This window comes from Pongo pygmaeus, chromosome 3, assembly GCF_028885625.2.
Source record: "Pongo pygmaeus isolate AG05252 chromosome 3, NHGRI_mPonPyg2-v2.0_pri, whole genome shotgun sequence".
NCBI classification, from domain to species: Eukaryota; Metazoa; Chordata; class Mammalia; order Primates; family Hominidae; genus Pongo; species Pongo pygmaeus.
The window spans coordinates 120,321,400-120,347,392 of record NC_072376.2 but is presented as its reverse complement, the minus strand read 5'-3'; the positions used below and the strand labels follow the sequence as shown (position 1 = coordinate 120,347,392).

General features: G+C 38.2%; 1 protein-coding gene across 3 annotated transcripts in view; it reads left to right on the top strand.

Moving 5' to 3' along the window:
• PAPSS1 (3'-phosphoadenosine 5'-phosphosulfate synthase 1) overlaps nt 1–21,427 on the top strand; it is a 114,061-nt gene extending 92,634 nt beyond the window's left edge. For all 3 annotated transcript variants that reach the window (XM_054486655.2, XM_054486656.2, XM_054486657.2), the window contains one exon: nt 20,706–21,427. In XM_054486655.2, coding sequence (XP_054342630.1) covers nt 20,706–20,844 — 139 coding nt within the window. In that variant the 3' untranslated portion in view covers nt 20,845–21,427. The remainder of the gene's footprint in view (nt 1–20,705) is intronic.
• Nucleotides 21,428–25,993: the final 4,566 nt, after the last annotated feature.

Below are 25,993 nucleotides of genomic sequence, written 5' to 3'. Positions count from 1 at the left end.
CTGGAAGTTAGAAGTAGAAATAAAACTTGAATCTAGTTTCATGGTTTCAGGAATTTTGTTTTGAAGTCTGTGAGGACAATATTGTTATTTCTCTGCCTACTGTGTCTGCTGTAGCTTACTGAGCATAAGTAGTTTGAGGACTTAGTGATGTTTACTCTGGTAAGTTCCATGAACCTTTTGGAGTTTCCATGAACCTTTTGGAGTTTCCATGAACCTTTTGGAGGCCCTTGTATCTGTCTCTCTTTGACTGACAGAATTGTATTAACTTTCATCTATAGGTAGTACACTCTGTAAGTTTAAAGTGGTAGTGTGAATCTCTGGTAAGCCCAGGGAGTCTATGTGTGGAGAGAGAGTTTAGCTAATATTTGTGCAATCACTACGTGACAGGCAATGTCCTAATTATTTACAAGTATTAAATTATTTACAGGTTGTGTATCCCTTGTATGAAATGCTTGGGGCCAGAAGTGTTTTTGATTTTGGATTCCTTCAGATTTTGGAATATTTGAATATTTGAATGAGGTACCTTGGGGATGGGACTCAATTCTAAACATGAAATTCATTTATGTTTCAAATATACCTTATATGTATAGCCTGGAGGTAACTGTATACAATATTTTACATAATTTTGTGCATGAAACAATTTGTGTACATTGAGCCCTCAGAAAGCAAAGGTGTCAGAGATGGAATTTTCTACTTTTGTCATGTTGGTGCTCAAAAATTTTCAGATTTTGAGGTATTTTGGATTGTGGATTGGGGTGCTCAACTTGTATTTTCCACAACAATCTCTAAAGTAGGTGCTGTTACCTCCATTTTATAGGTGAGTATCTAGAGGCATACAAAGGCCAAGTAGCTTGTATAAGGTTACAGGACTAGTAAATGGCAGCTCAGCAAATGAACCCAGGCAGTCTGGTTGTAGAGTCTGTGGTCTTAATCATTAACAGCACAACTTCTGTCTTCAAAGACAGAAGAGCAAAAAAACCCAAGCTTTTAGTACAAATTATTGGTAGTATTGAACATTGTATTTGTCCGTTTTCACAGTGCTATAAAAAACTACATGAGACTGGATAATTTATAAACAAGAGGTTTAATTGACTCACAGTTCTGCATGGCTGGGGAGTGAAGGGGAAGCAAAGCACGATTTACATGCCACAGGGAAGAGAACAAAGTGGGGAAGTGCCACACTTTTAAACCGTCAGATCTATGAGAACTCACTATCTTGAGAACAGCATGGGGGAAACTGCACCCATGATCTGATCACCTTCCACCAGGTTCCTCCCCTGACATGTGGGGATTATAATTCAAGATGGAATTTGTGTGGGGACACAGAGCCAAACTATATCAAACATATGTGAGGGGACTTCAAAAAGTTTGTGGAAAATGGAATTAAAACATAAAAATAAAAAATGTAAACTTTACTTCTCAACATAAGCTCCATCAAGATCAGGACACTTTTGTGAGTGACACCAGTCATTTAATCCATTCCTGAAGGATGAGGGTATCTGGAGATCTGGAGACTAGGGATAAAAAAGAACCAAGGGTCCTGGAAATTTAACCATGTCAATGTAGTCTTTTTTTGACTGAAGAAAAATGGGTGCCCCTTAAAGATTTTTTAAGATTAGGAAATGAAGCCAGAAAGAGCCAAATTAGGACCTTAGAGGTGGATGCCTAATAATGTCCCATTGAAATTCCTGTAAAATTGCCCTTGTTTGATGAGAGGAATGAGCAGGAGCATTGCCATGGTGGAGAAGGACTCTCTGGTGAAGCTTTCCTGGGCATTTTTCCACTAAAGATTTGGCTAACTTTCTCAAGACATTCTCATAATAAGTAGATGTTATTGTTCTTTGGCCCTCCAGAAAGTCAACAAGCAAAATGCCTTGAGCATCCTGAAAAACTGTTTCCACGACCTTTGCTCTTGACTGGTTCACTTTTGCTTTGACTGGACCACTTCTGCCTCTTAGTAGTCATTGCTTGGTTGTGCTTTATTTTCAGGATTGTGCTCATAAAGCCACATTTGATCTCCTCCCTCAATTCTTACCAGGATCTTGATCCCACTTGTTTAAAACGTCCATTGAAAGCTTTGCTCTTGTCTGCAGCTGATCTGGGTGTAGTGGTTTTGGCACCAGTCAAGTGGAAAATTTGCTCAACTTTAATTTTACAGTCAGAATCGTTAAGCCAAACCAATTGAGCTGTCTATGGTGTTGGCTTTTGTTTCTGCTATCAAAATTGTTGGTCTTGGGCATGGACAAAATTAATTTCTTCCTTGAAAATTTATGTGGTCTGCCACTATGGGCATCATCTCCAACATCATTTTGTCCCTTCTTAAAATGTAAACTGCTGATTTCTTTGGGACATTATCCCCATAAACTTTTCCTGAAGCATCAGTGATTTCACCATTCTTTTACCCAAGCTTCACCATAAAGTTGATGTTTGTTCTTCAGTTTTAGCAGAACTCATATTTCCCTGATAGGGGCTCTTTTCAAACTGATGTCTTACCCTTCTTAGTGCCTCAAACTAGATCCTGTTCAGACATGTTATAATCAGTTAGTGTGAGTTTATTTTGGTGAAAAATTGAAATCCATGCATAGTTGTTTTTGATAATGAACATTTTCCATGAACCTTTTGGAGGCCCCTTGTATCTGTCTCTCTTTGACTGACAGAATTGTATTAACTTTCATCTATAGGTAGTACACTGTAAGTTTAAAGTGGTAGTGTGAAGCTGTAAACTCTGAAGTTGTGGGTTCTAGCCCTGTCCTTGCTATATGACTTGAGAGTCCTGTCTTCTCTGCCCTGCTTCCTTGTCTCTGGAATAAAGGCAGTGGACAGGGTGATTCCCTCTTAGCCGAAAATGTGTAGCTCTATGGCACCTAGTTATTTTTACACCTTAGTAGAACTTGTACATATGAATTGTTTTGTGCTTAACCTTTATTTAGTATACCTTCTCTTTTAGTACAAATCACAATCCACATTCAGCAAACAAACAGATAATACAACAAGCAAAACAGATAATTTTTTTAATTTACATTTTTATCATTGTCAGCTCTACTGACATGTACTAATTGGAAATTGACTATGGCCTAGTAACCATTAGTCTGAAAGCTGCCATCCTTTCCCATGATACTTCATAGTTGGTTCCCCATTTAGGAATAATGTAGCCCTGACCCTGTGTCCTCATTTTTGTGGCTCATTTTGTAATAGTGGGGACAGAAGAGAAAAAGAAACCTTTAAAAAATTAAAACAACATTCTCTTGTTTCTAAAATGGATGTAAAGTTTGTTGTCATTTGATTTAGTTGAAATAAATGATAAGTTGTCTGGAGAAAGAAATACTATTATTACCAGTGGAGATTGGGGGATGTTAGGTTTCTCATTAATGACAGAAATAATTCTGGAGACAATGCATACTTTTAGATGACAGCAGACTTTTCTGAGCGATGAACTGTAGCTAAAATACAGGAAAGTCTTATGAGAGTGAATGAACAGAAAAGGCAAGTGTAAAAGGACTCCTGACTATTCCCTATATAATTCAAGACAGAAGATATTCTAGTTTATATTTTCTGAAGATCTGAAATGTGGCCCAGATTCTAGTATACTTCTGAACCACACCAAAAGAAAAATTTGCAACAAACTAGAACATTTTTACCTTTGTACAAAATTAGGTTTGTAAACATTTAGAAATAGTTCTAAATCATGTGGGATTTTTTTTGCCTTTAAAAGAAATATGTATCTATATGTATGTGTATATACACTATATATGTACACCTAGTACGATTTCACTGTCTAAAAAGTGCAACTGTAAAAGTGGTATGCTGAGAGTTACAAAAGGATTTTTTCTACCAATGGACCTTTTCTACCAAAAGGATGCCTTAAAATTTTTTTAAGAAAAAAAAAAAAAAAAAAGAATAAAAAGAAATTATAGTAAACTTTGAACTGTTTTACCACAAAAGGTGATTAAAACTTTAAAATATAAATTGATTATTAAGGGAAGTAAAAAAGTTTTGGGTACAGTTCTGCCCCTTTATGGTAGGCCATTGTCAAAAATTCTAATTTACTTAGTCTGGGGAGAGGCCCTGTAATTTGTAGTTCTTTTAAGAACTCCCCACTCTAAAACCACTAAAAAAGGGTAGCAGTGCCCTCCTACAGATCTGTAAAACATACAGCGTCAGGTGAAGTGCTGGGCCCAGAAACCTTTTGCTTCTCACCTAGCATGAGATTTATTTAGTTTGTGTATAAGGGATTATGAACACAATCTTGTTCTGAGAGTTAGGATTAACTTCCTTAAGTTGCTAATATAGTGGCAAGGGAGAGCAAGGAGAGGGAAATAAAATTATTCTGCTAGTGGCTACATGCTTAAAACTTAGGTGAATTTCCATTTTGATGAGTTATGAAAACCAAACTAAAAAGAGTTGAGCTTTTCTTTTACACTTCTTGTGCCGAAATGTTTCATTACTGTGGTCTCTTTGCATGATCAGTTGGTTTAATCACACGCAGGACCCTAAACCCCATCTGTATGTAGTTGACTGATGTGCTGGTAAGCCTTTGATAACTTTGATGTTTGGTTAAATAACTGTGTAGTATTGCTTTAAGTCTCTCTTTTAATCATTCAAAAGCTAAATAATTACATCAGTTCTCTTAAGATTTTCCAAAGATGAATTCTATATTAGTTGCATGAGTGGCTCATTTTCTTGGAATTTTTTGGAGGTTACCAAATCTTAATAAGTAATAACTGGGGAAGCTTTAAAACTGCCTTAGTTTTCTAACTTTTTGTGTTTGTGTTCAAAAGTAATTAAGTTGATGGTAATACATTGGAAAGTGATTAAAATTTTGTGGAAAGGTGATAGCGTTTGATGTAGTGAGAAAACAGTTATTAATTATGCACAGATGAGGTTGTCTTTTGTTTGATTAATGGATGTTACTCGGCTCCAGCTTTTATGTAATTAATGAATTTGTTTTGTTTTTTATTTGATTAAATACCAATGTAAGACAATGCTTAGGAGAAAAGAAACAAACTTTATGAAGATTTCAGGCAAAACATTGTTGATAAGAATTATGATAAAAATCATCTGTTTATATTTAGAAAGTTAAGGAGGTTCAAATTAGTTATAATAGGCACTAAAGGAAATTTAATTTTAGGACTACAAGATTAAAGTCCATTTTTTCAGAAATTGCAAATAAACTTTTAGAGGTAATTCAGTTATCTTATTTGTATTTTTTTCCCTCTATTATAAAGTAAGTCTTTGTATTAGGGTAGATAGATACAGAATTATTCAGATTAGTGAAATAGTTATTTCCACATTTTCAATAGAGTATTTCTTTCATGTTTTTGATGCCAGAGTATACTTTTTTTTTTTTTTTTTTGAGACGGAGTCTCACTCTTTTGCCCAGGCTGGAGTGCAGTGGTGCTATCTCGGCTCACTGCAAGCTCTGCCTCCCTGTTTCACACCATTCTCCTGCCTCAGCCTCCCAAGTAGCTGGGACTACAGGCTCCTGCCACCGCGCCTGGCTAATTTTTTGTATTTTTAGTAGAGATGGGGTTTCACTGTGTTAGCCAGGATGGTCTCTATCTGACCTCATGATCCGCCCGCCTCAGCCTCCCAAAGTGCTGGGATTACAGGCATGAGCCACCGCGCCCAGCCCAGAGTATACTTTAAATAATGTACTGTTAGTGTCATTTTTAAAAAACACTCTAACTGTAGGCGTCCTTCAAGGGTTTTTCAGGTGTACTTTCCATGGGAGAGCTCATCTGTTCCTGTGGTTTCTGTGGAGGTGATTTTTAAACTTGTACATCAGTGTTTCCCAGTTGTATTAGTTTTTTGTTGTTGCATAACAAAGCACCACTTAAAGTAACACCCATTTATTACCTCATGCATGGTTCTTTCGGTCAGAAGACTGGGTGTGCTTGACAGGGTTCTCTGGCCAGGTTGGGTTCTTATCTGAAGGCTCTGAAAAGAATCCACTGTCAGGTTGAACCTTGTTATTAGCCGAGTTCAGTTCCTTCTAGTTACAGAACTGAAGTCCTTGTCTTCTTACTGGCTATTGGCTGAGCATTGCTGTCTGCTCTTAGAGGCCACTTTTGGTCTTTTTTTGTGGGCCGCTTCATCTCAGCAGTAGAACCTCCCTCATGTTGCATCCCTGTCATGCCTCAGATCTCTGTGACTTCCCTTCTGCTACAAGACAGGAAAATTTGAGTGATTAGCTTAGGGCCACGCAGATAATTTTGCTGTTTTAAGGTCAACTGATTAGTAACTTTAATTGTATCTGCAAAATCTCTTTTGCCATGCAATAACCTAGGATGGTAATAACACTGGGGGCAAAGGTCATTGGGGCCATGTTGGAATTCTGCCTGCCACACTAGTGAACATTTCTACTTAGATTTCTTGTTTCTTTGATTTCTTTTTAAATTTATTTCTTCTTCGGCCATTTCTTAAAATGGCCAAAACCAGCTTTACCTTTACCCTCATAATATCCCCAAATCCTACATTTCTTTAGTTACTTCTTATTCACACTATATAGAACCTTAAAGTCCTTTATCCTTTTCCCTCACTCTTCATAGCCGAGTCTTATCAAGTTGACCACTGAAATGTTTCTTGTGTGAATTCTTTCCTTTCCCTGTCTTGCCACAGTATTGCAAGTAATACTTGCAATACACAAGTATTTCTGTTAGAGTATCGGGAAACTGTATTTTCTGTTAATTCATAAAATGCCTTGTTTTTATTAATTTTGATGTTTCTTCTGAATACATGTAGAGTCTGAATATAACTGTGTGAATTTACCAATGAGTCTCATCCTGTATTTGTTAATTTTGCACATACTTTATAGTGGGGAGTTGCTTCATGATCATTAATAGATAAGACCTAATTTAAACTCTATCATATTGTCTTCTAGTATGCATTTGAATTATAATTAGGTATAGTATAGCTCTGTATATTTTTGAAAATCAAATTATATATTTTATATATACTGGATCTTGTATTGAGGTCAATATATTCTATTGAAATTAGTACACAACTTTCACTTTACTTTGCATTATTCATTTATTAATTTCTTATGGCGCCTTTACTATTTGCAAGCCATTGCTAGGTTGTAGGTACTATAGTTGGAAACAGGCAGATATTGTCATTGCCCTTATGGAACTTAAATTCTAGGAAAGAAGATAGATAGTAAACCACTGACCATGCAATTAAGGATGGTAAGTGCTTGGCAGAAGACTGTGGGAAACTCAGTTAGCACTTGTTTGACCAAGTCTGAGGTACCGGGGATAGGTTCCTGGAGTAAGTGATGTTTGCACTGAGCTCCAAAAGATGAGTCGGCACTCCTTTGATGAAGAAGGGAATAATAGTATTCTGGACAAAAGGATCTGTGCATGTCAAGGTCTTGGGTGAGAAGGATCATAGAGGGTTAAACAGAGTGAGGTAGAACAGGGTCAAAGGAGGATGATGAGATATTCGGGGGCCAGATAAGGCAGTTCTTGAAAGGTAGGAGCTGGAGTTGATAAGAATTTTTAAAAGATGGTGGTGTGACTGTATGGATTGGTTATAAAAAATTTGGGTTTATGGTAAAGAGGTAGGTTAGATTTAACAGATTGCCTTTCTGAAGAAATTAAAAATGCTGGATTAAATGGAACATTTTCATAAAAGTATTGTGGATCTGACAAGATGATGATAGGAACTGTGAGGCCAAAACCAGTAAGTGAATGCTGAAAATTCACATAAGCTGAGCATTGAAGCTGCTTTTGCCCTGGTAAACCTAACAAACTTGACAGTATTGATTTTCAATGCCTCATAGTGTAGATGGGGATGGAAAATACAACTCTGCTCATGATCAAGGTGGAGAGCCCAACAGGAGACACTCCCATTCAGTTGAGACTCCCTCCCACCTTAATTAAGTGTAAAGGAGAACCTGAAATGAACCCGGTTTCTTCTTCTGTTCTAGGAGACTGTGAGCAGGACATTCTGCTTTAAGCTCGAAAGCTGAAAGCTCTGCTCAAATGGGCTAAACTTAAATTACCTGGGTGATATTAAAATAAACAAACAAAAAACCCTCAAGTCATGAAATTAGTTTTTTGTGGTTCTCGAGTAGGCAGGCCTCTAAGCATTCAGCAGAAGCAAACATAAACTCTTCCTAGGGGAGCACATCAGCGTCCTAGGTCTCAACTTACTCCTATCAATATTTATATATACTTAATGAACAGTTTTAGTCAAAAATGACAAAGGATACAAGGAAACAAGCACCATAAGCAAGAAAAAAATGGAAACTATAGTCAGCAGAAGCAGACCTGCAGAGACTTCACATGTTAGAATTACCAGATATAGATTACAAAGTCAATATACTTGTAGTGTTTGTAAAACCAAGGACAAGTGTAAAAGTATCCACATGGAACATAAAAGTTATAAAAGTGACCTAGAAGTTTAGAAAAGAGAAAGAAAGACAGGGAGGTCAGTGTGTAGGCATGTATCACTATCATACAGGTGGGTTGCAGTGGGCAGACTGGAGGAATTGGCTTGACTTTAAAGCATCTTCAGGATGCACAGTCAGTAGGACTTGTAGTATAATTGTTATATTAAATGAAGGCTGTTTTGCTTTTTCTTATCAAATACATAAATCTACTCAACCTCCCCCATTTCAAAACAAAACCAATTTAGTTCAGTATCCTCTTTTGTAATTCCACAGGTAATGGGCAGAGAGTTTTAATGGAAAGAACTGTAGGTATAAAAGTGTGATGGAATTAGTGAAGGGTTCGTGTTTCACACACCATCATTATTGTGTACAATTTTAAGTTTTCTGTAACAGCAAATATTTTGATTCCAAAAGTGTTCTGATGACAAGAGTCTGCTTCTACATTTCGTAAAGCAGTTAATAAAAGATTTTGTGTATTTTGCTCCCTTTAGATTATTATCCAACAATAGAAGATGATACATTCCTACCTAGTTTTTATGGCAAACTTTATTTAATCAGGAATAAACAGATGACATGGAAATACGCATTATTTGTTTTATCTTTTCATAAGCCCCTCTTTTGACACCATTGTAGAGAGGTGAGAAGCTTACATTTTCTGGAAATAAAATAGAAGTGATTTTTTTCCCTTAGTGGTTGATACTAGGAATGATAGATAAGACACCATTAAAGAGATGTTATTATGGTATTTTTGGTATAAAACCCAGCAATACCCATATGCTGCTTTTAATCAACTATAGTATCTGGGAGAAAGAAGGGAGGGGGAAGGGGAGATATGCATGGAGCAGTAAACAGCAGTTGAAGACAGAGCAGTACTCTTGGGCTTTGCCCCCAGTGTAGAATTCTAGTGAGCTGGAATCAACTCCGTTGAAGACATTTTTTTTTAATGCCAGGAAGCCAAAGTAGCTTTGAACACAAAGCAGGACAAAGGTCATTTTCTCTTTCTCTAAAGCCCTGACCAGGTTTGACCACTCTTGTAAAGTATCAGTACCAGAGAAAAAGTAAAAAGAGCAAATGAGACAGTTCCTGAAAGAGTATTTTCTCTAGTGCATATGTAGAGCAGTCCAGGTCTCCCCATACAAGTGCCCTTGATGTCCTCCAGTGGAAGGAAAATAGGTCCCAGCCATTTGTGCTCACTCTTAAAAACCTGTCTTCTGGCCGGGCGCGGTGGCTCACGCCTGTAATCCCAGCACTTTGGGAGGCTGAGGCGGGTGGATTACGAGGTCAGGAGATCGAGACCATCCTGGCTAACGTGGTGAAACCCCGTCTCTACTAAAAAAAAAAATACAAAAAAAAAATTAGCCGGGCGTGGTGGCAGGCGCCTGTAGTCCCAGCTACTGGGGAGGCTGAGGCGGGAGAATGACGTGAACCTGGGAGGCGGAGCTTGCAGTGAGCTGATATGGTGCCACTGCACTCCAGCCTGGGTGACAGAGCAAGACTCCTCAAAAAAAAGATAAAAAACCTGTCTTCCTAGAAAGTTTCTTCTTTGTGGCTAAGTAGGGTGCCCTGATTTCGATGCATTCTTGGGTGAATAAGGGGTAAATGGAGTAAGTGCCCCCTAAGAGGTCAACCAATTGAAAATATGTTTGAGAAAAATTACGAGAGCATTTAAAAAGAGAAAATTAACACCTATGTCACCAATACTTTTTGTGTGGTTTGCTTTTATTCTCTTTATACATTCGTCTAACACAGTTGTACATAGTTGAGTTTATAATATAATCAAGTTTTGTGTCCTGCTTTTTAATTTACTTTTCATGAGCATCATTCCATGCTACTAGAAGTTCTTTGTTATCATTTTAATGGCTCTTTGTCAGTATCTGGTACCATACTATGCCATAAGTCTCATTGGTTGTAGCTGAATAAAGAAGTTTATGAAGGCTCCCCCCTACTCTGGAAGAGGCTTCCTTACAGCACACTCATGTCCTTAGGTATCATTGGGGGCAGGTAGCATCCATCTCCTTGTCCCATTTCTTCCCACTCCTCTTAAAAACACAGAGTATGGTTTTTCTGTATCTGTACCATCAGATGCCACTGAGATCTGGCCATGATGTTGCCTTAGGCTGTAGACCTGAGCTGTGTCCAGTCATTGACCTTTCTTACTGTAAAGAGGTCTAGGAGGAAATAACTATAAAGCTATATGTCTTATATAGTGATGTTTTGTTCTGTTACCTGCTTTTCTTTTTTCCTGTGACTTTGAGATCTCTTTTTTCTTTTCTGCCCCTTTAGGGTGAGAGTGAAATTTACATTTTATAAAACTATCAACTCAATCTTTCTTTCTTTCTTATTATACCCATTAGCAGGGTTTCTCAATCTCAGGAGTATTGGCCTTTTGGGCCAGATAATTCTTTGTTCTGGAGAGGCTGTCCTATGCATTATAGGATGTTTGCCCTGGGGAGGGGGAAGAGGATGGCAAAAATCATCTCTGTTGAGAAATTGAGTTGATTTTGCAGTACACTTTAGGACAGCCCTGGAAGTCCATTATTTGGCTGAATATTTAATAGGTGCCACACTCTAGCCTTTATTTAAAAGACTGGAGTGCTGGGAGGAAAACATGACAAATGAATGGCTTTTATTAATTAGATTTTAGATAATTCAATTTTTCATGTCTTTCAATTGGTCTTTGGTTTGAAAATAAAAATTGTTGTTTGTCATGTATGATGTCAAACAGTGCTTAAATTCCTAAAAAGAAAGCCATAAATGTTTATCTGATTTTGAAGAGAATTTTTAACCCCAGTCTTAAGAATGCTTAATGTTTTGATGTATACTATGTTTGATGTAACCCGCTTTCAAGTTAGATTAAAAAGTTAGTTAGACTCAAAACAGATTCACTTATAAGTTACCACTATTATTTTTTGTCCTATCAAAGAAGAAATTCCCTTTTGCTTCTCTGAATTGCTTGTTGCCTAGTTAGCACTTTTAAAAAGCTGGTCTAATCGAATATGAACCTTCAAAAGATACACTTGAAGGGCCATCTGCTGACCCCAGCTCTTGTCCATGTGAGCAACTTGTAATGGTGGCTCTGATGGCCATGTATGTGGAGTAAGAAACAGCAGATGGTTGTAAAGATTTGAAATCTTCAACAAGTGGCCGAGAGTCATTTCTACTTTGGAGTTAGTCAAGATGCTGGCCACATGTGGTTAGTATGTTATGAAGGGTTTCACATATTCTGCTTATTTCGGGTTTTTTTCCCCTCCTTGCTGTTCTAACCTCTTCTCTTTTGTTTTAAGAGCTAGCATTCTGTCTGCTGTAGATTATAAGAATCTGTAACCAAGTGGTTTGAGAAGGAAAAAAAGCAAACATACTTGTATTTCTTTTTCCAGGTGCCATAGAAGATTGGTTAACTAATGTAATGAAATGGCCCAAATTAGAATTTATTTGTAGTGAAAACTTAAGGTCCCTTATTTAGTAGCCTGTCCTGCTACTGGCAGATTCCTGATTACTCACAGGTGAAGTTCAGAGATAATTTTAGCCCATTCCAGAAATTCTTCAGTTTTTTTTAAAATTTAGTTATTTCTGTAGAATAATGTCCATTTGAAGATGTACTTGTGAAAAATATGATTTGATTATGGTGGCTCTTGTGTCCACTCCTTGAACCTACATTCTGATAAAAAGTTAAAATCCTTATGTGACAGAGATAGAAATATAAGTATGAGGTGGAGGAAAATGTGTTTTCCATAGCCAGGGTGGAGTGGAACGACCACCATGTGGAAGCGGAAACTCCCATTCCGTGTGATGAAGAAATGCCTGTGGCATGCAGGGCAGATGGAGTGTGAAATAGCTACAGGACAAGAGGTACCCAGGGACCTTGGTTTAAAATTGCAATTTCAGAAGGAATACAAGCAAACTTCTGGATTTCAGACAGTTTGGCATTCTGGGGAGAGAAAGGACTTTAATTGGTCTGGCTTTTTTCCAAAAAGTTAGGCAGAGTCATCCAGCAAGCTGCTCTCTTCTTTTTCATTGCCTTCAACAACAAGCACTCTATAAAGCAAGTGACAAGTTTTTCTTTTTTGAAACCAGAGTTTAAAATTTACATGACCAGAAAGCTCTAGTATCATAATTTTTCAAAATGAAGCTTATTTAGGGAGCCGATAAGTGGACCTCCTAAGGAACTGAAACACATTCAGTCAGTATTTTGTCAAATTATTATTGACCAAACCAGTTTTTAATTTTACATCTGGTTAGAGCAAGCATTTTTGGATATAGTTGGAAAGCTATCTGCACCCCCTCCATAACTAGTCAACTCCCTTAGCTTCCTGTCTAGGCTCTGCTTGCTAAGTCTTGTCCTGAGATGTAACCTCTCTGGCCTGGAGATAAAGTTAACTAACTGCATTGATGGATTATTTTATATATTCATTCACATGCAGATTCTCCACACCCTCAGAAGGCAACCTGACATCTTTATTGAGAAAATTAAGACCATCTTGCATTAACCACCACATCTTTTTCTAACACCAAATCATTTCTCTCTCTCTCTCCACTCCCCTGCCACCTTCTCTTTCCTCTTTTCATCACTCCTGGCCCTCCTCCTTGTCAAAGCCCCTCTCCCTGTGTCTTCATCCTGGGCTTCCTTCTCCATCTTATGTTTCTCTTGTTTCTTCTCCTGGCACTCATCCTCCTCCCCTTTCTCATTCTTGCCACTTATTTTCTCCTGCCTATATAACTTGGTAAGCCTTCTCTCGTTTCCTTAAAAAAAAAAAAAAAAAAAGTCACGTCTGAACTCCATTGTGTATCTCTGCCATTTCACTGCTCCATCTCTTTTTTTTTTTTTTTTGTCATCTATTAAAACTCTTCTATTAAGTAAGATTTAAATTCTGATTTGTAAATTCAGTGTTTTGTTTCCTCTGTGGCCTTTCCATTTTTAAGTTTCCCTTCTTCCATGACTACATATAATCATCTTGGTTCTCTTTCTACCTTTTTATTTATTTATTTATTTATTTTTTATTATTATACTTTAAGTTTTAGGGTACATGTGCACAATGTGCAGGTTAGTTACATATGTATACATGTGCCATGCTGGTGTGCTGCACCCATTAACTTGCCATTTAGCATTAGGTATATCTCCTAATGCTATCCCTCCCCCCCCTGCCCCCACCCCACAACAGTCCCCAGAGTGTGATGTTCCCCTTCCTGTGTCCATGTGTTCTCATTGTTCAATTCTCATCTATGAGTGAGAACATGCGGTGTTTGGTTTTTTGTCCTTGCCATAGTTTACTGAGAATGATGATTTCCAATTTCATCCATGTCCCTACAAAGGACATGAACTCATCATTTTTTATGGCTGCATAGTATTCCATGGTGTATATGTGCCACATTTTCTTAATCCAGTCTATCATTGTTGGACATCTGGGTTGGTTCCAAGTCTTTGCTGTTGTGAATAGTGCCGCAATAAACATGCGTGTACATGTGTCTTTATAACAGCATGATTTATGGTCCTTTGGGTATATACCCAGTGATGGGATGGCTGGGTCAAATGGTATTTCTAGTTCTAGATCCCTGAGGAATCGCCACACTGACTTCCACAATGGTTGAACTAGTTTACAGTCCCACCAACAGTGTAAAAGTGTTCCTATTTGTCCACATCCTCTCCAGCACCTGTTGTTTCCTGACTTTTTAATGATTGCCATTCTAACTGGTGTGAGATGGTATCTCATTGTGGTTTTGATTTGCATGTCTCTGATGGCCACTGATGATGAGCATTTTTTCATGTGTCTTTTGGCTGCATAAATGTCTTCTTTTGAGAAGTGTCTGTTCATATCCTTCGCCCACTTTTTGATGGGGTTGTTTGTTTTTCTCTTGTAAATTTGTTTGAGTTCATTGTAGATTCTGGATACTAGCCCTTTGTCAGATGAGTAGGTTGCGAAAATTTTCTCCCAATTTGTAGGTTGCCTGTTCACTCTGATGGTAGTTTCTTTTGCTGTGCAGAAGCTCTTGAGTTTAATTAGATCCCATTTGTCAATTTTGGCTTTTGTTGCCATTGCTTTTGGTGTTTTAGACATGAAGTCCTTGCCCATGCCTATGTCCTGAATGGTAATGCCTAGGTTTTCTTCTAGAGTTTTTATGGTTTTAGGTCTAACGTTTAGGTCTTTAATCCATCTTGAATTAATTTTTGTATAACGTGTAAGGAAGGGATCCAGTTTCAGCTTTCTCCATATGGCTAGCCAGTTTTCCTAGCACCATTTATTAAATAGGGAATCCTTTCCCCATTGCTTGTTTTTGTCAGGTTTGTCAAAGATCAGATAGTTGTAGATATGTGGCATTATTTCTGAGGGCTCTGTTCTGTTCCATTGATGTATATCTCTGTTTTGGTACCAGTACCATGCTGTTTTGGTTACTGTAGCCTTGTAGTATAGTTTGAAGTCAGGTAGCGTGATGCCTCCAGCTTTGTTCTTTTGGCTTAGGATTGACTTGGCGATGCGGGCTCTTTTTTGGTTCCATACGAACTTTAAGGTAGTTTTTTCCAATTCTGTGAAGAAAGTCATTGGTAGCTTGATGGGGATGGCATTGAATCTATAAATTACCTTGGGCAGTATGGCCATTTTCACGATATTGATTCTTTCTACCCATGAGCATGGAATGTTCTTCCATTTGTTTGTATCCTTTTTTATTTCCTTGAGCAGTGGTTTGTAGTTCTCCTTGAAGAGGTCCTTCACGTCCCTTGTATGTTGGATTCCTAAGTATTTTATTTTCTTTGAAACAATTGTGAATGGGAGTTCACTCATGATTTGGCTCTCTGTCCGTTATTGGTGTATAAGAATGCTTGTGATTTTTGTACATTGATTTTGTATCCTGAGACTTTGCTGAAGTTGCTTATCAGCTTAAGGAGATTTTGGGCTGAGACGATGGGGTTTTCTAGATATAGAATCATGTCATCTGCAAACAGGGACAATTTGACTTCCTCTTTTCCTAATTGAATACCCATTATTTCCTTCTCCTGCCTAATTGCCCTGGCCAGAACTTCCAACCCTGTGTTGAATAGGAGTGGTGAGAGAGGGCATCCCTGTCTTGTGCCAGTTTTCAAAGGGAATGCTTCCAGTTTTTGCCCATTCAGTATGATATTGGCTGTGGGTTTGTCATAGATAGCTCTTATTATTTTGAGATATGTCCCATCAATACCTAATTTATTGAGAGTTTTTAGCATGAAGGGTTGTTGAAGTTTGTCAAAGGCCTTTTCTGCATTTATTGAGATAATGATGTAGTTTTTGTCTTTGGTTCTGTTTATATGCTGGATTACATTCATTGATTTGCATATATTGAACCAGCCTTGCATCCCAGGGATGAAGCCCACTTGATCATGGTGGATAAGCTTTTTGATGTGCTGCTGGATTCGGTTTGCCAGTATTTTATTGAGGATTTTTGCATCAATGTTCATCAAGGATATTGGTCTAAAATTCTCTTTTTTGGTTGTGTCTCTGCCAGGCTTTGGTATCAGGATGATGGTGGCCTCATAAAATGAGTTAGGGAGGATTCCCTCTTTTTCTATTGATTGGAATAGTTTCAGAAGGAATGGTACCAGTACCTCCTTGTACCTCTGGTAGATTTCAGCTGTGAATCCATCTGGTCCTGGACTCTTTTTGGTTGGTAAGCTATTGATTATTGCCACAATTTCAGCTCCTGTTATTGTTTTATTCAGAGATTCAACTTCTTCCTGGTTTAGTCTTGGGAGAGTGTATGTGTTGAGGAATTTATCCATTTCCTCTAGATTTTCTAGTTTATTTGCGTAGAGGTGTTTGTAGTATTCTCTGATGGTAGTTTGTATTTCTGTGGGATCGGTGGCGATATCCCCTTTATCATTTTTTATTGCGCCTATTTGATTCTTCTCTTTTTTTCTTTATTAGTCTTGTTAGCGGTCTATCAATTTTGTTGATCCTTTCAAAAAACCAGCTCCTGGATTCATTAATTTTTTGAAGGGTTTTTCTTGTCTGTATTTCCTTCAGTTCTGCTCTGATTTTAGTTACTTCTTGCCTTCTGCTAGCTTTTGAATGTGTTTGCTCTTGCTTTTCTAGTTCTTTTAATTATGATGTTAGGGTGTCAATTTGGGATCTTTCCTGCTTTCTCTTGTGGGCATTTAGTGCTATAAATTTCCCTCTACACACTGCTTTGAATGTGTCCCAGAGATTCTGGTACGTTGTGTCTTGGTTCTCATTGGTTTCAAAGAACATCTTTATTTCTGCCTTCATTTCATTATGTACCCAGTAGTCATTCAGGAGCAGGTTGTTCAGCTTCCATGTAGTTGAGTGGTTTTGAGTGAGTTTCTTAATCCTGAGTTCTAGTTTGATTGCACTGTGGTCTGAGAGACAGTTTGTTATAATTTCTGTTCTTTTACATTTGCTGAGGAGAGCTTTACTTCCAACTATGTGGTCAATTTTGGAATAGGTGTGGTGTGGTGCTGAAAAAAATGTATATTCTGTTGATTCGGGGTGGAGAGTTCTGTAGATATCTATTAGGTCCGCTTGGTGCAGAGCTGAGTTCAATTTGACAAATGTTTTGCCTTTTGGTGAGTTTTCTTTCTTTGGAGAGCTTCTCCATTTTCTCAAACTCAGTTTTTATTTTAGTTTTGATAAACTTACAAAGTGTTTCTAACTCCAGCTCTCCTGATTGTTTTTGAAATCTCTTCTCTCGTAGCCTTGATTATTTTTCTAGGCTCATTTCACATGCAGTAACTTTGTTTTTCTCCCCTTAAGTCATAGTCCTTTATGTAATATAAAGATGATAGTTTGCTTTATTTTGAGCTATAGTAACCAGCTCATCTGCATGGACCCGTATATCATGGTCGACTTGGCATTTCTTGCACATTGAATATGATAGAGGTGGGAGGTACTCCCCACATTTATAAACTCTCTGAATCAAACCATCTTATTTTGAAGCAATATCTGTTAATCTTTCCTTTTTCCATCATCTTTAATAATTTGGTGTAGACATGTAAAATGTGTTTTACCTAAGAAGATGAGAGTTGAAATACTGAGTTGAATGTGTATGTCTATCTTCATGGTAATGCAGGGAATAGGAAGAATAGACAGGATGACTAGGGGAGGATGTCACATATCTGAATTAAAGTAGTAGTACCTTTCTGCTTAATAGTTAGATTATAAAACACTGACATTGATTTTTCTTGTGACTGATTAAATGAGTCACACTAGTTTATATTCATATCATATATGTATAGCATTCCAGAGTAAAACTCTTAGACATGTTTCAAAGGGGAGTGGAACATTTGTTAGAATCCTGGTTCCTCAGTGGGAAGTTGGAAAGGCCAGAATTGGAGCCAACAGTGAATCTAAGAGGTAGAACTAGACCGGGTGTCAAGTTGATTCTAAGAACTGACAGCAGTGGTCAGGCAGAGCGGTAGGTCAGGTACAGGAGATGCTTGGAGGCCGGTGATTAAAAAAAAAAAAAAAAAAAAAAAAAAAAAAAAAAAGCCCAAGTCTCATATAGACCCTGTGAGCAGTTGAGTCATTGAGCACACAGATAACAAACATCAAACAGAAGAAACCAGAAGCTTGATATACCACCTAGATCACTAAGGAAATCATAACACTTCTTTCTTGTTCTAGAGCCCACCCTAGTGAATGGATAGCCCACAAGCTCATAGCTAGACTCAGTGAACTGTGATAAGGAAAATGGTGGAAAGCTGACTAGTGTGGAGGTGAGTGAGGTCAGAGAGAAGACAGATCTGAAGAGGATTATTGATGAGATCATTATGAAGGGCATGCTGAAACTTCTAATATGAATAGTCCAGATTTAGATAAAAGGGAATGTAGAAGTAGCCCAAACTTCAGTAACTAACATTTCTTATATTATGTATTTATGTGTTCACTTATTTATATCAGCACTTCTATCCCATCTTAATGCATGTTAGTTTTTTGTCTTACGACCCTCTGCCACCCACTTCTAAGACCCATTCTTAATTTGTTACATTTGAATAAAACATTAATGTATTTCAAAAAACAAACAAAGTAGTAGCACAAATTGACCACATTATTCAGTAAAGCTAAATTCCCCTTTTTGCCACAGTGTAAAGTCACTCATTAAGGGCTATGAATGGTACTATATTGAACCAATACATTTTCCTTTACATGTACCTATTTATCCTTTCATATTTCACCAAATATTTACTGAGCTCCTAGTTAGATAATAAACCACCTTATCACTGGTCAGTTAATATTTATTGAATATATTTGGTGTCCCTAGCACCATTCAGATGTATTTTTTACTGCTAATGTCTGTCATTTACAGGTGTGTTAATAGCCATTATAATTGTTGTGAGGCCAGAATGATCACTTTGGATAGAGATTTTTAAAATAAGTTTTTACTCATTATAAAATTATAATAATTGACATTCTTATTTGATTTTGATAATATTGATAATTGATGAAATGATCATTGTAGAAAACTGCAGAAAACATGAACAAAATAAAAAGCACTTGTAAGACCACTTCCTAGAAATAACCACTGTTAACATTTGGGCATACTTCTTCTTTTTTTAAAACCCCAACAATGACTACATAGGGCATATTTCTTTATGTGTGCACTCTCTCTCTCTCTCTCTGTTTTCTAAAAATAGCAGTGATATTTGTCTGAGTTCAGGCTGCTATAAAAAATACCACAGCCTGGAAGGCTTAGATGACAAACATTTATTTCTCACAGTTCTAGAGGTTGGGAAGTCCAAGATCAAGGTGCCAGCAGGTGCGGTGTCTGGTGAGGACCCTTTTTCCTGGTTGTGGATGGCTGCCTTCTTGCTGTGTCCTTATGTAGAGGAAAGAGCAAGAATCTCCTGTCTCTTCTTATAAGGGGATTAATCCCATCATAGGGGGCCCACCCTTTTGGCCTCATTTAATTCTAATTACTTCCCTAAGGTTCCACCTATAAGTTCATAGCAATGTTTGTATATAGTTTTGTGTCCTGGTTATTTTGTTTATCATTAATCACATCATGAGCATCTTGTCCCATCCGTACTTTAATGACTATGTAATATTCTACTCAGGAGGACTATACTGTAACTTATTTAGGATCTTTCAGCCTTTAGGTTATTTATAGTATTTTGCTATCGTAAAATGACTTTCACATAGCTGTCTTAGGCATAATATTTGTCTGCTTCTAATTATTTCCTTCTAGGTTTGTAGAAGTGTGATTATTAGTTAAAACATACTTGGCATACCTCCAGAAGCCAGGGCCACTTGGTAGTTTATGATTGCACCAGGTTTTCAGGTTAAGTTTATAAATAATGAAGAGAGGAAGGAACGTAAAACTGCCAATTAGAAGTAAACAGGCTCGTGATCTGGTGACCTGAGCGACTCTAAATGCTTGCTGAGTCCTAGTTGGCCATCTAGGTTGGTTCCCATGTTTGAGAGACGAGGATGGATGAATTTAAGGTAAGCAATATATGCCATAGCTATATGTGCTCTGTGCTTAGTGGTTTGAGGGCTTTTGTGTGTTTTTGTATGTGTGAAGATGAGAAAAACTATCAGCACTACGTCTGTTGTGTCTTGTCAATTAAATAGTATTGATTATTGCTATTTGCTGTTCCAGAAAAAAAAAAAAGAATTCAACTGTACTCTTAATATTCCAGTATTAATTTAGCCTTTCAGATTGAAACTTCTTTAAAAGTTTTCGATTTGTGCTAGCTAAATTAGATTTAGTGTTTTCTTGAAAAAAAAAAAAAAAATCTAGTTCTAGATTAGTGGTTGCCAGGAGCTGCGAGGAGAGGGCAGAGGGGCAATGCGGGTATGATTATAAAAGGGCAACCCGTGAGATGGGTGTGGTTTTGGAAGTGTTCTGTCACTTCACTGTGGCAGCTACATGAACCTACACATGTGATAAAGTAGTACAGTATTAAGTGCATAAGAGAAATTAGTACAAGTAAAATTAGGAAAGTCTGAGTAAGATTGGTAGATTGTTTCCACACTGATATCCTGGCTGTGATATGCTATAATTTTGCAAGATGTTACCTTTGGGAGGAAACTGGATAAAGGGTACAATGGTGACTGGCTATATTATTTCTTACAATTTCATGTGACTCTACAATGGTCTCAATAAAAATTTAAATACTGATTTTTTTCTGGTTCTAAAAATTGGTAATATTCAATAGTGGTGTTTTTTGTTCAGTGACAAATTTGAAATGAGATTTATATTCACAAGTACTATGTTCAGTATTTTTTTTTCATTAAGCTTGTCTAATATGAACAGAAGGAACAAATGCTTTTTAAAAATCTAAGTTTCTAAAATTATGAAATAATTTTCTTTTTTTCCTCTCCTTTAGCCATGAAGACTTTGAATTTATTTCAGGAACACGAATGCGCAAACTTGCTCGAGAAGGCCAGAAACCACCTGAAGGTTTCATGGCTCCCAAGGCTTGGACTGTGCTGACGGAATACTACAAATCCTTGGAGAAAGCTTAGGCTGTTAACCCAGTCACTCCACCTTTGACATGTTACTAGTAACAAGAGGGGACCACACAGTCTCTGTTGGCATTTCTTTGTGGTGTCTGTCTGGACATGCTTCCTAAAAGCAGACCATTTTCCTTAACTTGCATCAGTTTTGGTCTGCCTTATGAGTTCTGTTTTGAACAAGTGTAACACACTGATGGTTTTAATGTATCTTTTCCACTTATTATAGTTATATTCCTACAATACAATTTTAAAATTTTGTCTTTTTATATTATATTTATGCTTCTGTCTCATGATTTTTTCAAGCTGTTATATTAGTTGTAACCAGTAGTATACACATTAAATCTTGCTTTTTTTCCCCTTAAAAAAAGAAAAAATTACCAAACAATAAACTTGGCTAGACCTTATTTTGAGGATTTTACAAGACATCTGTAGCAATTAGATTTTTTTCTACATTGAAAATAGAAACTGCTTCCTTTCTTCTTTCCAGTCAGCTATTGATCTTTCCAGCTGTTATAATCTAAAGTATTCTTATGATCTGTGTAAGCTCTGAATGAACTTCTTTACTCAATAAAATTAATTTTTTGGCTTCTTATTTATGTGATCTATTTTATATTGCTTTGTTTCCACATACCCTTTCCTCCTTGTGAAAAAGTTTCTGATGGAAGAGGGAAAATGCAGGCATCTTTTATTACTGGAATCCAATACTTAGTTTCTAATACTGTATTACAGTGAAATTTTTGATAGCAGGAGCCTGTGTTCCATTATTTTAAGTGGGAAAATAATAAGGCATTCTTAGTCCATCCAAAAAAAAGTTTCTTTGAATATTTCTCTAATATTCTTAAAACATCTATATAACAATTTCCAAGGATTTGGAACATAGATGGGTACATACTGCTTTAGTTAGGAAAAACTAGCTTATGCTGTAGAAACACATCTCTAAATTTGTGCCATTTGATCCATACAGGTTGACATTCTGTTCACCTTAGTCATTCAGGGTGAAGTTCTCCCACCTTATGTTCCCGTGTCAAAAAGAGGTTTTAGAGGGAAAGAGCATGAAAATTACACACCAACTCTTCAGTGTTTTGAATCAGAAGTAACACACATCACCTACTGGTTCATCGGGCAAAACAGGTCACACGGCCCCACTCACATGTAAGGAGGGTTAGGAAATGCAGACTTCTGTGGGTATAGGAAAGCAAGTAGACTGAGAATATTGGTGACCACGAGTTGTGAGTAAGTAGCAAAGTTGCCATTCTGTTCTCTGTATTTGGGAGTGGGGAGTAGGGATACGTTTCTTGTATTGGTCCGTTTTCATGCTGCTGATAAAGACATACCTGAGACTGGGAAGGAAAAAAGGTTTAATTGGACTTACAGTTCCACATGGCTGGGGAAGCCCCAGAATCATGATGGGAGGTGAAAGGCACTTCTTACACGGTTGGCAGCAAGAGAAAATTAGGAAGATGCAAAAGTGGAAACCCCTGATAAAACCGTCAGATCTCATGAGACTTATTCACTACCATGAGAACAGTATGGGGGAAACTGCCCCCATGATTTAAATTATTTCCCACCAGGTCCCTCCCACGACACATGGGAATTATGGGAGTACAATTCAAGATGAGATTTGGGTGGGGACACAGAGCCAAACCCTATCATTCTGCCCCTGGCCCCTCCAAATCTCATGTCCTCACATTTCAAAACCAATCATGCCTTCTCAACAGTCCCCCAAGTCTTAACTCATTTCAACATTAACCCAAAAGTCCACAGTCCAAAGTCTTATCTGAGACAAGGCAAGTTCCTTTCACCTATGAGCCTGGTAAAATAAAAAATAAGCTAGTTATTCCTAGGTACAATGAGGGTACAGGTATTGGGTAAATACAGCCATCCCAAATAGGAGAAATTGGCCAAAACAAAGGGGTTACAGGGCCCATGCAAATCCGAAATCCAGTGGGGCAGTCAAATTTTAAAGCTCCAAAATGATCTTTTTTGACTCCAGGTCACGCTGATGCAAGAAGTAGTTTCCCATAATCTTGGGCAGATCTGCCCCTGTGACTTTGCAGGGTATAGCCCCCACCTGGCTTCTTTCACTGGCTGGCGTTAAGAGTGTGGCTTTTCCAGGTGGACAGTGCGGGCTGGCGGTGGATCTACCATTCTGGGATCTGGAGGACAGTGGCCCTCTACTCACAGCTCCACTAGGCAGTGCCCCAGTAGGGACTCGGTTGGGGGGTTCCCACCACACATTTTGCTTCCACACTGCCCTAGCAGAGGTTCTGCATGAGGACCCCACTTCTGCAGCAAACTTTTTCCTGGCCATCCAGGCGTTTCCATACATTTTCTGAAATCTAGGTGGCGGTTCCCATACCTCGATTCTTGACTACTGTGTACCCACAGGCTCAACACCATGTGGAAGCTGCCAAGGTTTGGGGCTTGCATCCTCTGAAACCATGGGCTGAGCTGTACCTTGGCCCCTTTTAGCAGTGGCTGGAGTGGCTGGGACACAAGACACCAAGTCCCTAGGCAGCACACAGCACAGGGACCCTATGCCTGGGCCACAAACCACTTCCTCCTGGGCCTCCAGGCCTGTGATGGGAGGTCCTGCCATGAAGGTTTCTGACATGGCTGGAGATATTTTCCCCATTGTCTTGGGGATGAACATTCGGCTCCTCATTACTTATGCAGATTTCTGCAGCCAGCTTGCATTTGTCCTCAAAAAATGCGTTTTTCTTTTCTACTGCATCATCAGGCTGCAAATTTTCCTAACTTTTATGCTGTTTTCCTTTTAAAATGAAATGCTCTTAACAGCACCCAAGTCATCTCTTGAATGCTTTGCTGCTTAGAAATTTCTTCCTCCAGATACCCTAAATCATCTCTCTCAAGTTCAAAGTTCCACAGATCTCTAGAGTAGGGGCAAAATGTCACTAGTCTCTTTGCTAAAACATAACAAGAGTTACCTTTGCTCCAGTTCCCAACAAGTTCCTCATCTCTATCTGAGACCACCTCAGCCTGGACCTTATCAGTATCAGCATTTTTGTCAAAGCCTTTCAACAAGTCTCTAAGAGGTTCTAAACTTTCCCACATTTTGGTGTCTTCTGAGCCATCCAAACTGTTCCAATCTCTGCCTGTTACCCAGTTCCAAAGTCGCATCCTCATTTTTGGATATCTTTTCAGCAACACCCACTCTTGGTACCAATTTACTGTATTAGTCTGTTTTCATGCTGCTGATAAAGATATACCCAAGACTGGGAAGAAAAAGGTTTAATGGGACTTACAGTTGCACATGGCTGGGGAGGCCTCAGAATCACGGTGGGATGCGAAAGGCACTTCTCACATGGTGGCGGTAAGAGAAAATGAGGAAGATGCAAAAACAGAAACCCCTGATAAAACCACTAGACCTCGTGAGACTTATTCACTACCATGAGAATAGTACAGGGGAAACTGCCCCCATGATTCAAATTATTTCCCACTGGGTCCTTCCCACAACACATGGGAATTATGGAAGTACAATTCAAGATGAGGTTTGGGTGGGGGCACAGAGCCAAACCACATCATGTCTCAAGGAGCTTATAATCATACACACCAGCAATTATAGTTCAGTGTTAAGAGGGGTAATAGTAGATAGAATACTGTATGATTGAATAGTGATGGAACAGAGGAAGGAATAAACTAGATATTGGGGATGGCATTAGAGATAGGAGGTGAGAGGAGGTAAGAAATGCTTCACAGCAGAGGTGAACTCTGAGTTCAGTTTTGTATCATGAGCACTTGTTTTCTGAGTAGAAAAGGTAGGAAAACATATTCCTAGCAAACAGAAATACATAAAACAGTTGGACATATTTCAGAGACTGTTCCTTGGATACAGCTTGGGTGAAAAATGCCAAGTGTGGGAAGCAGTGAGAAATGAGGCAGAAGGAATAAGCAGGGCCCTTCACTTAAGATAAAATGAGAGCCTGACTTAGTCCAATGGCAGTAGGGACAGATGAGAGAACAGGGCAGAATCAAGAAATATTTATGTGGTAGAACTGACAGGGTTGTTTGATTCTCTGGATGTAGAGGTGAAGAAGAAAGGAGAACTTGCACAGACCTCCAAATTCCTGATTTGGATGAGACAAATGGATGGATGGCAGCACTGGTAATGGAGACAAGGTAGAAGGAGGTGGGAGGATTCCAGTTAGTCTGTTCTTGGGGGTGTGGAGGATGGGGCAGCCTATCAAGTTGGCTCTTATAGAATATTTGCATTTGTAGAATATCAAATAGGATCTTCAAGTAAAGATGCAGGAACTGGGTATAGAATTCTGGCTGAGATCAGCTTTTTATGATCATACTTTCTATGATGAAATAATCTTTTGTGATCTGGCCTTGAAGATTCAGCATTTATAAAGGGATAGCAGATTATACATGGAAGTTGTGTACTGGCATTCAGGCAAATGGAAACAAAATACCACTAGGAAAAGAAATAGAAGGAAAAATGCAAAAAAAGTGGATCATGGAATCATTAGTGAGAAATTGATACATAGAATAAATGGAGAATATGAGTAAGTGGATTGTGAATAAAAATATTCATTAGGAAGTGGTATAGAGTGGCATATGGATGTGTTGGGAAAAATTAGAGGTAGTAGTTGATATGCATATACACACATATTTTTTGCTCCACATTATTTAGATCTCACTATTTAGGAATAACTCCTTTATTTAAGTCTACAAAAACTGAAGGGTACCACAGATACTCCTCCAACCACAAACAGCTAGAGTGTGACATCACACCTTAACTCCACTAATTCAGAAACTCCCACCAGAATTGAACATGTAGAAAGAGATGCAAAGTTCTAGAGACAATGCATTGTGAGTTCGTGGTGGCAAGGACAGAGCTGGGATTCTGGAGGCAGCAACTGTGTAGTGGAGATGGTACCCATGGAGGTGGGGTCTCGTGTAGAAGTGCTGTCCTATCTAGAATATTCCAGGGACATAACCTTGGCTGGGTCCTCTACTACCAACTTACTTTCATTCTTGAACCACTTTCTAAACCTCATTCTTTTGCATTTTTCATCAATTCTGTAAAATACCCAGTAGCCCTCCCATAAATTCTCTACAAAGACTGAAGGGTATCACAGATACTCCTAAATTAACTGGAGTAAGTTTCTATCATTTGTTACCAAGAACCCTG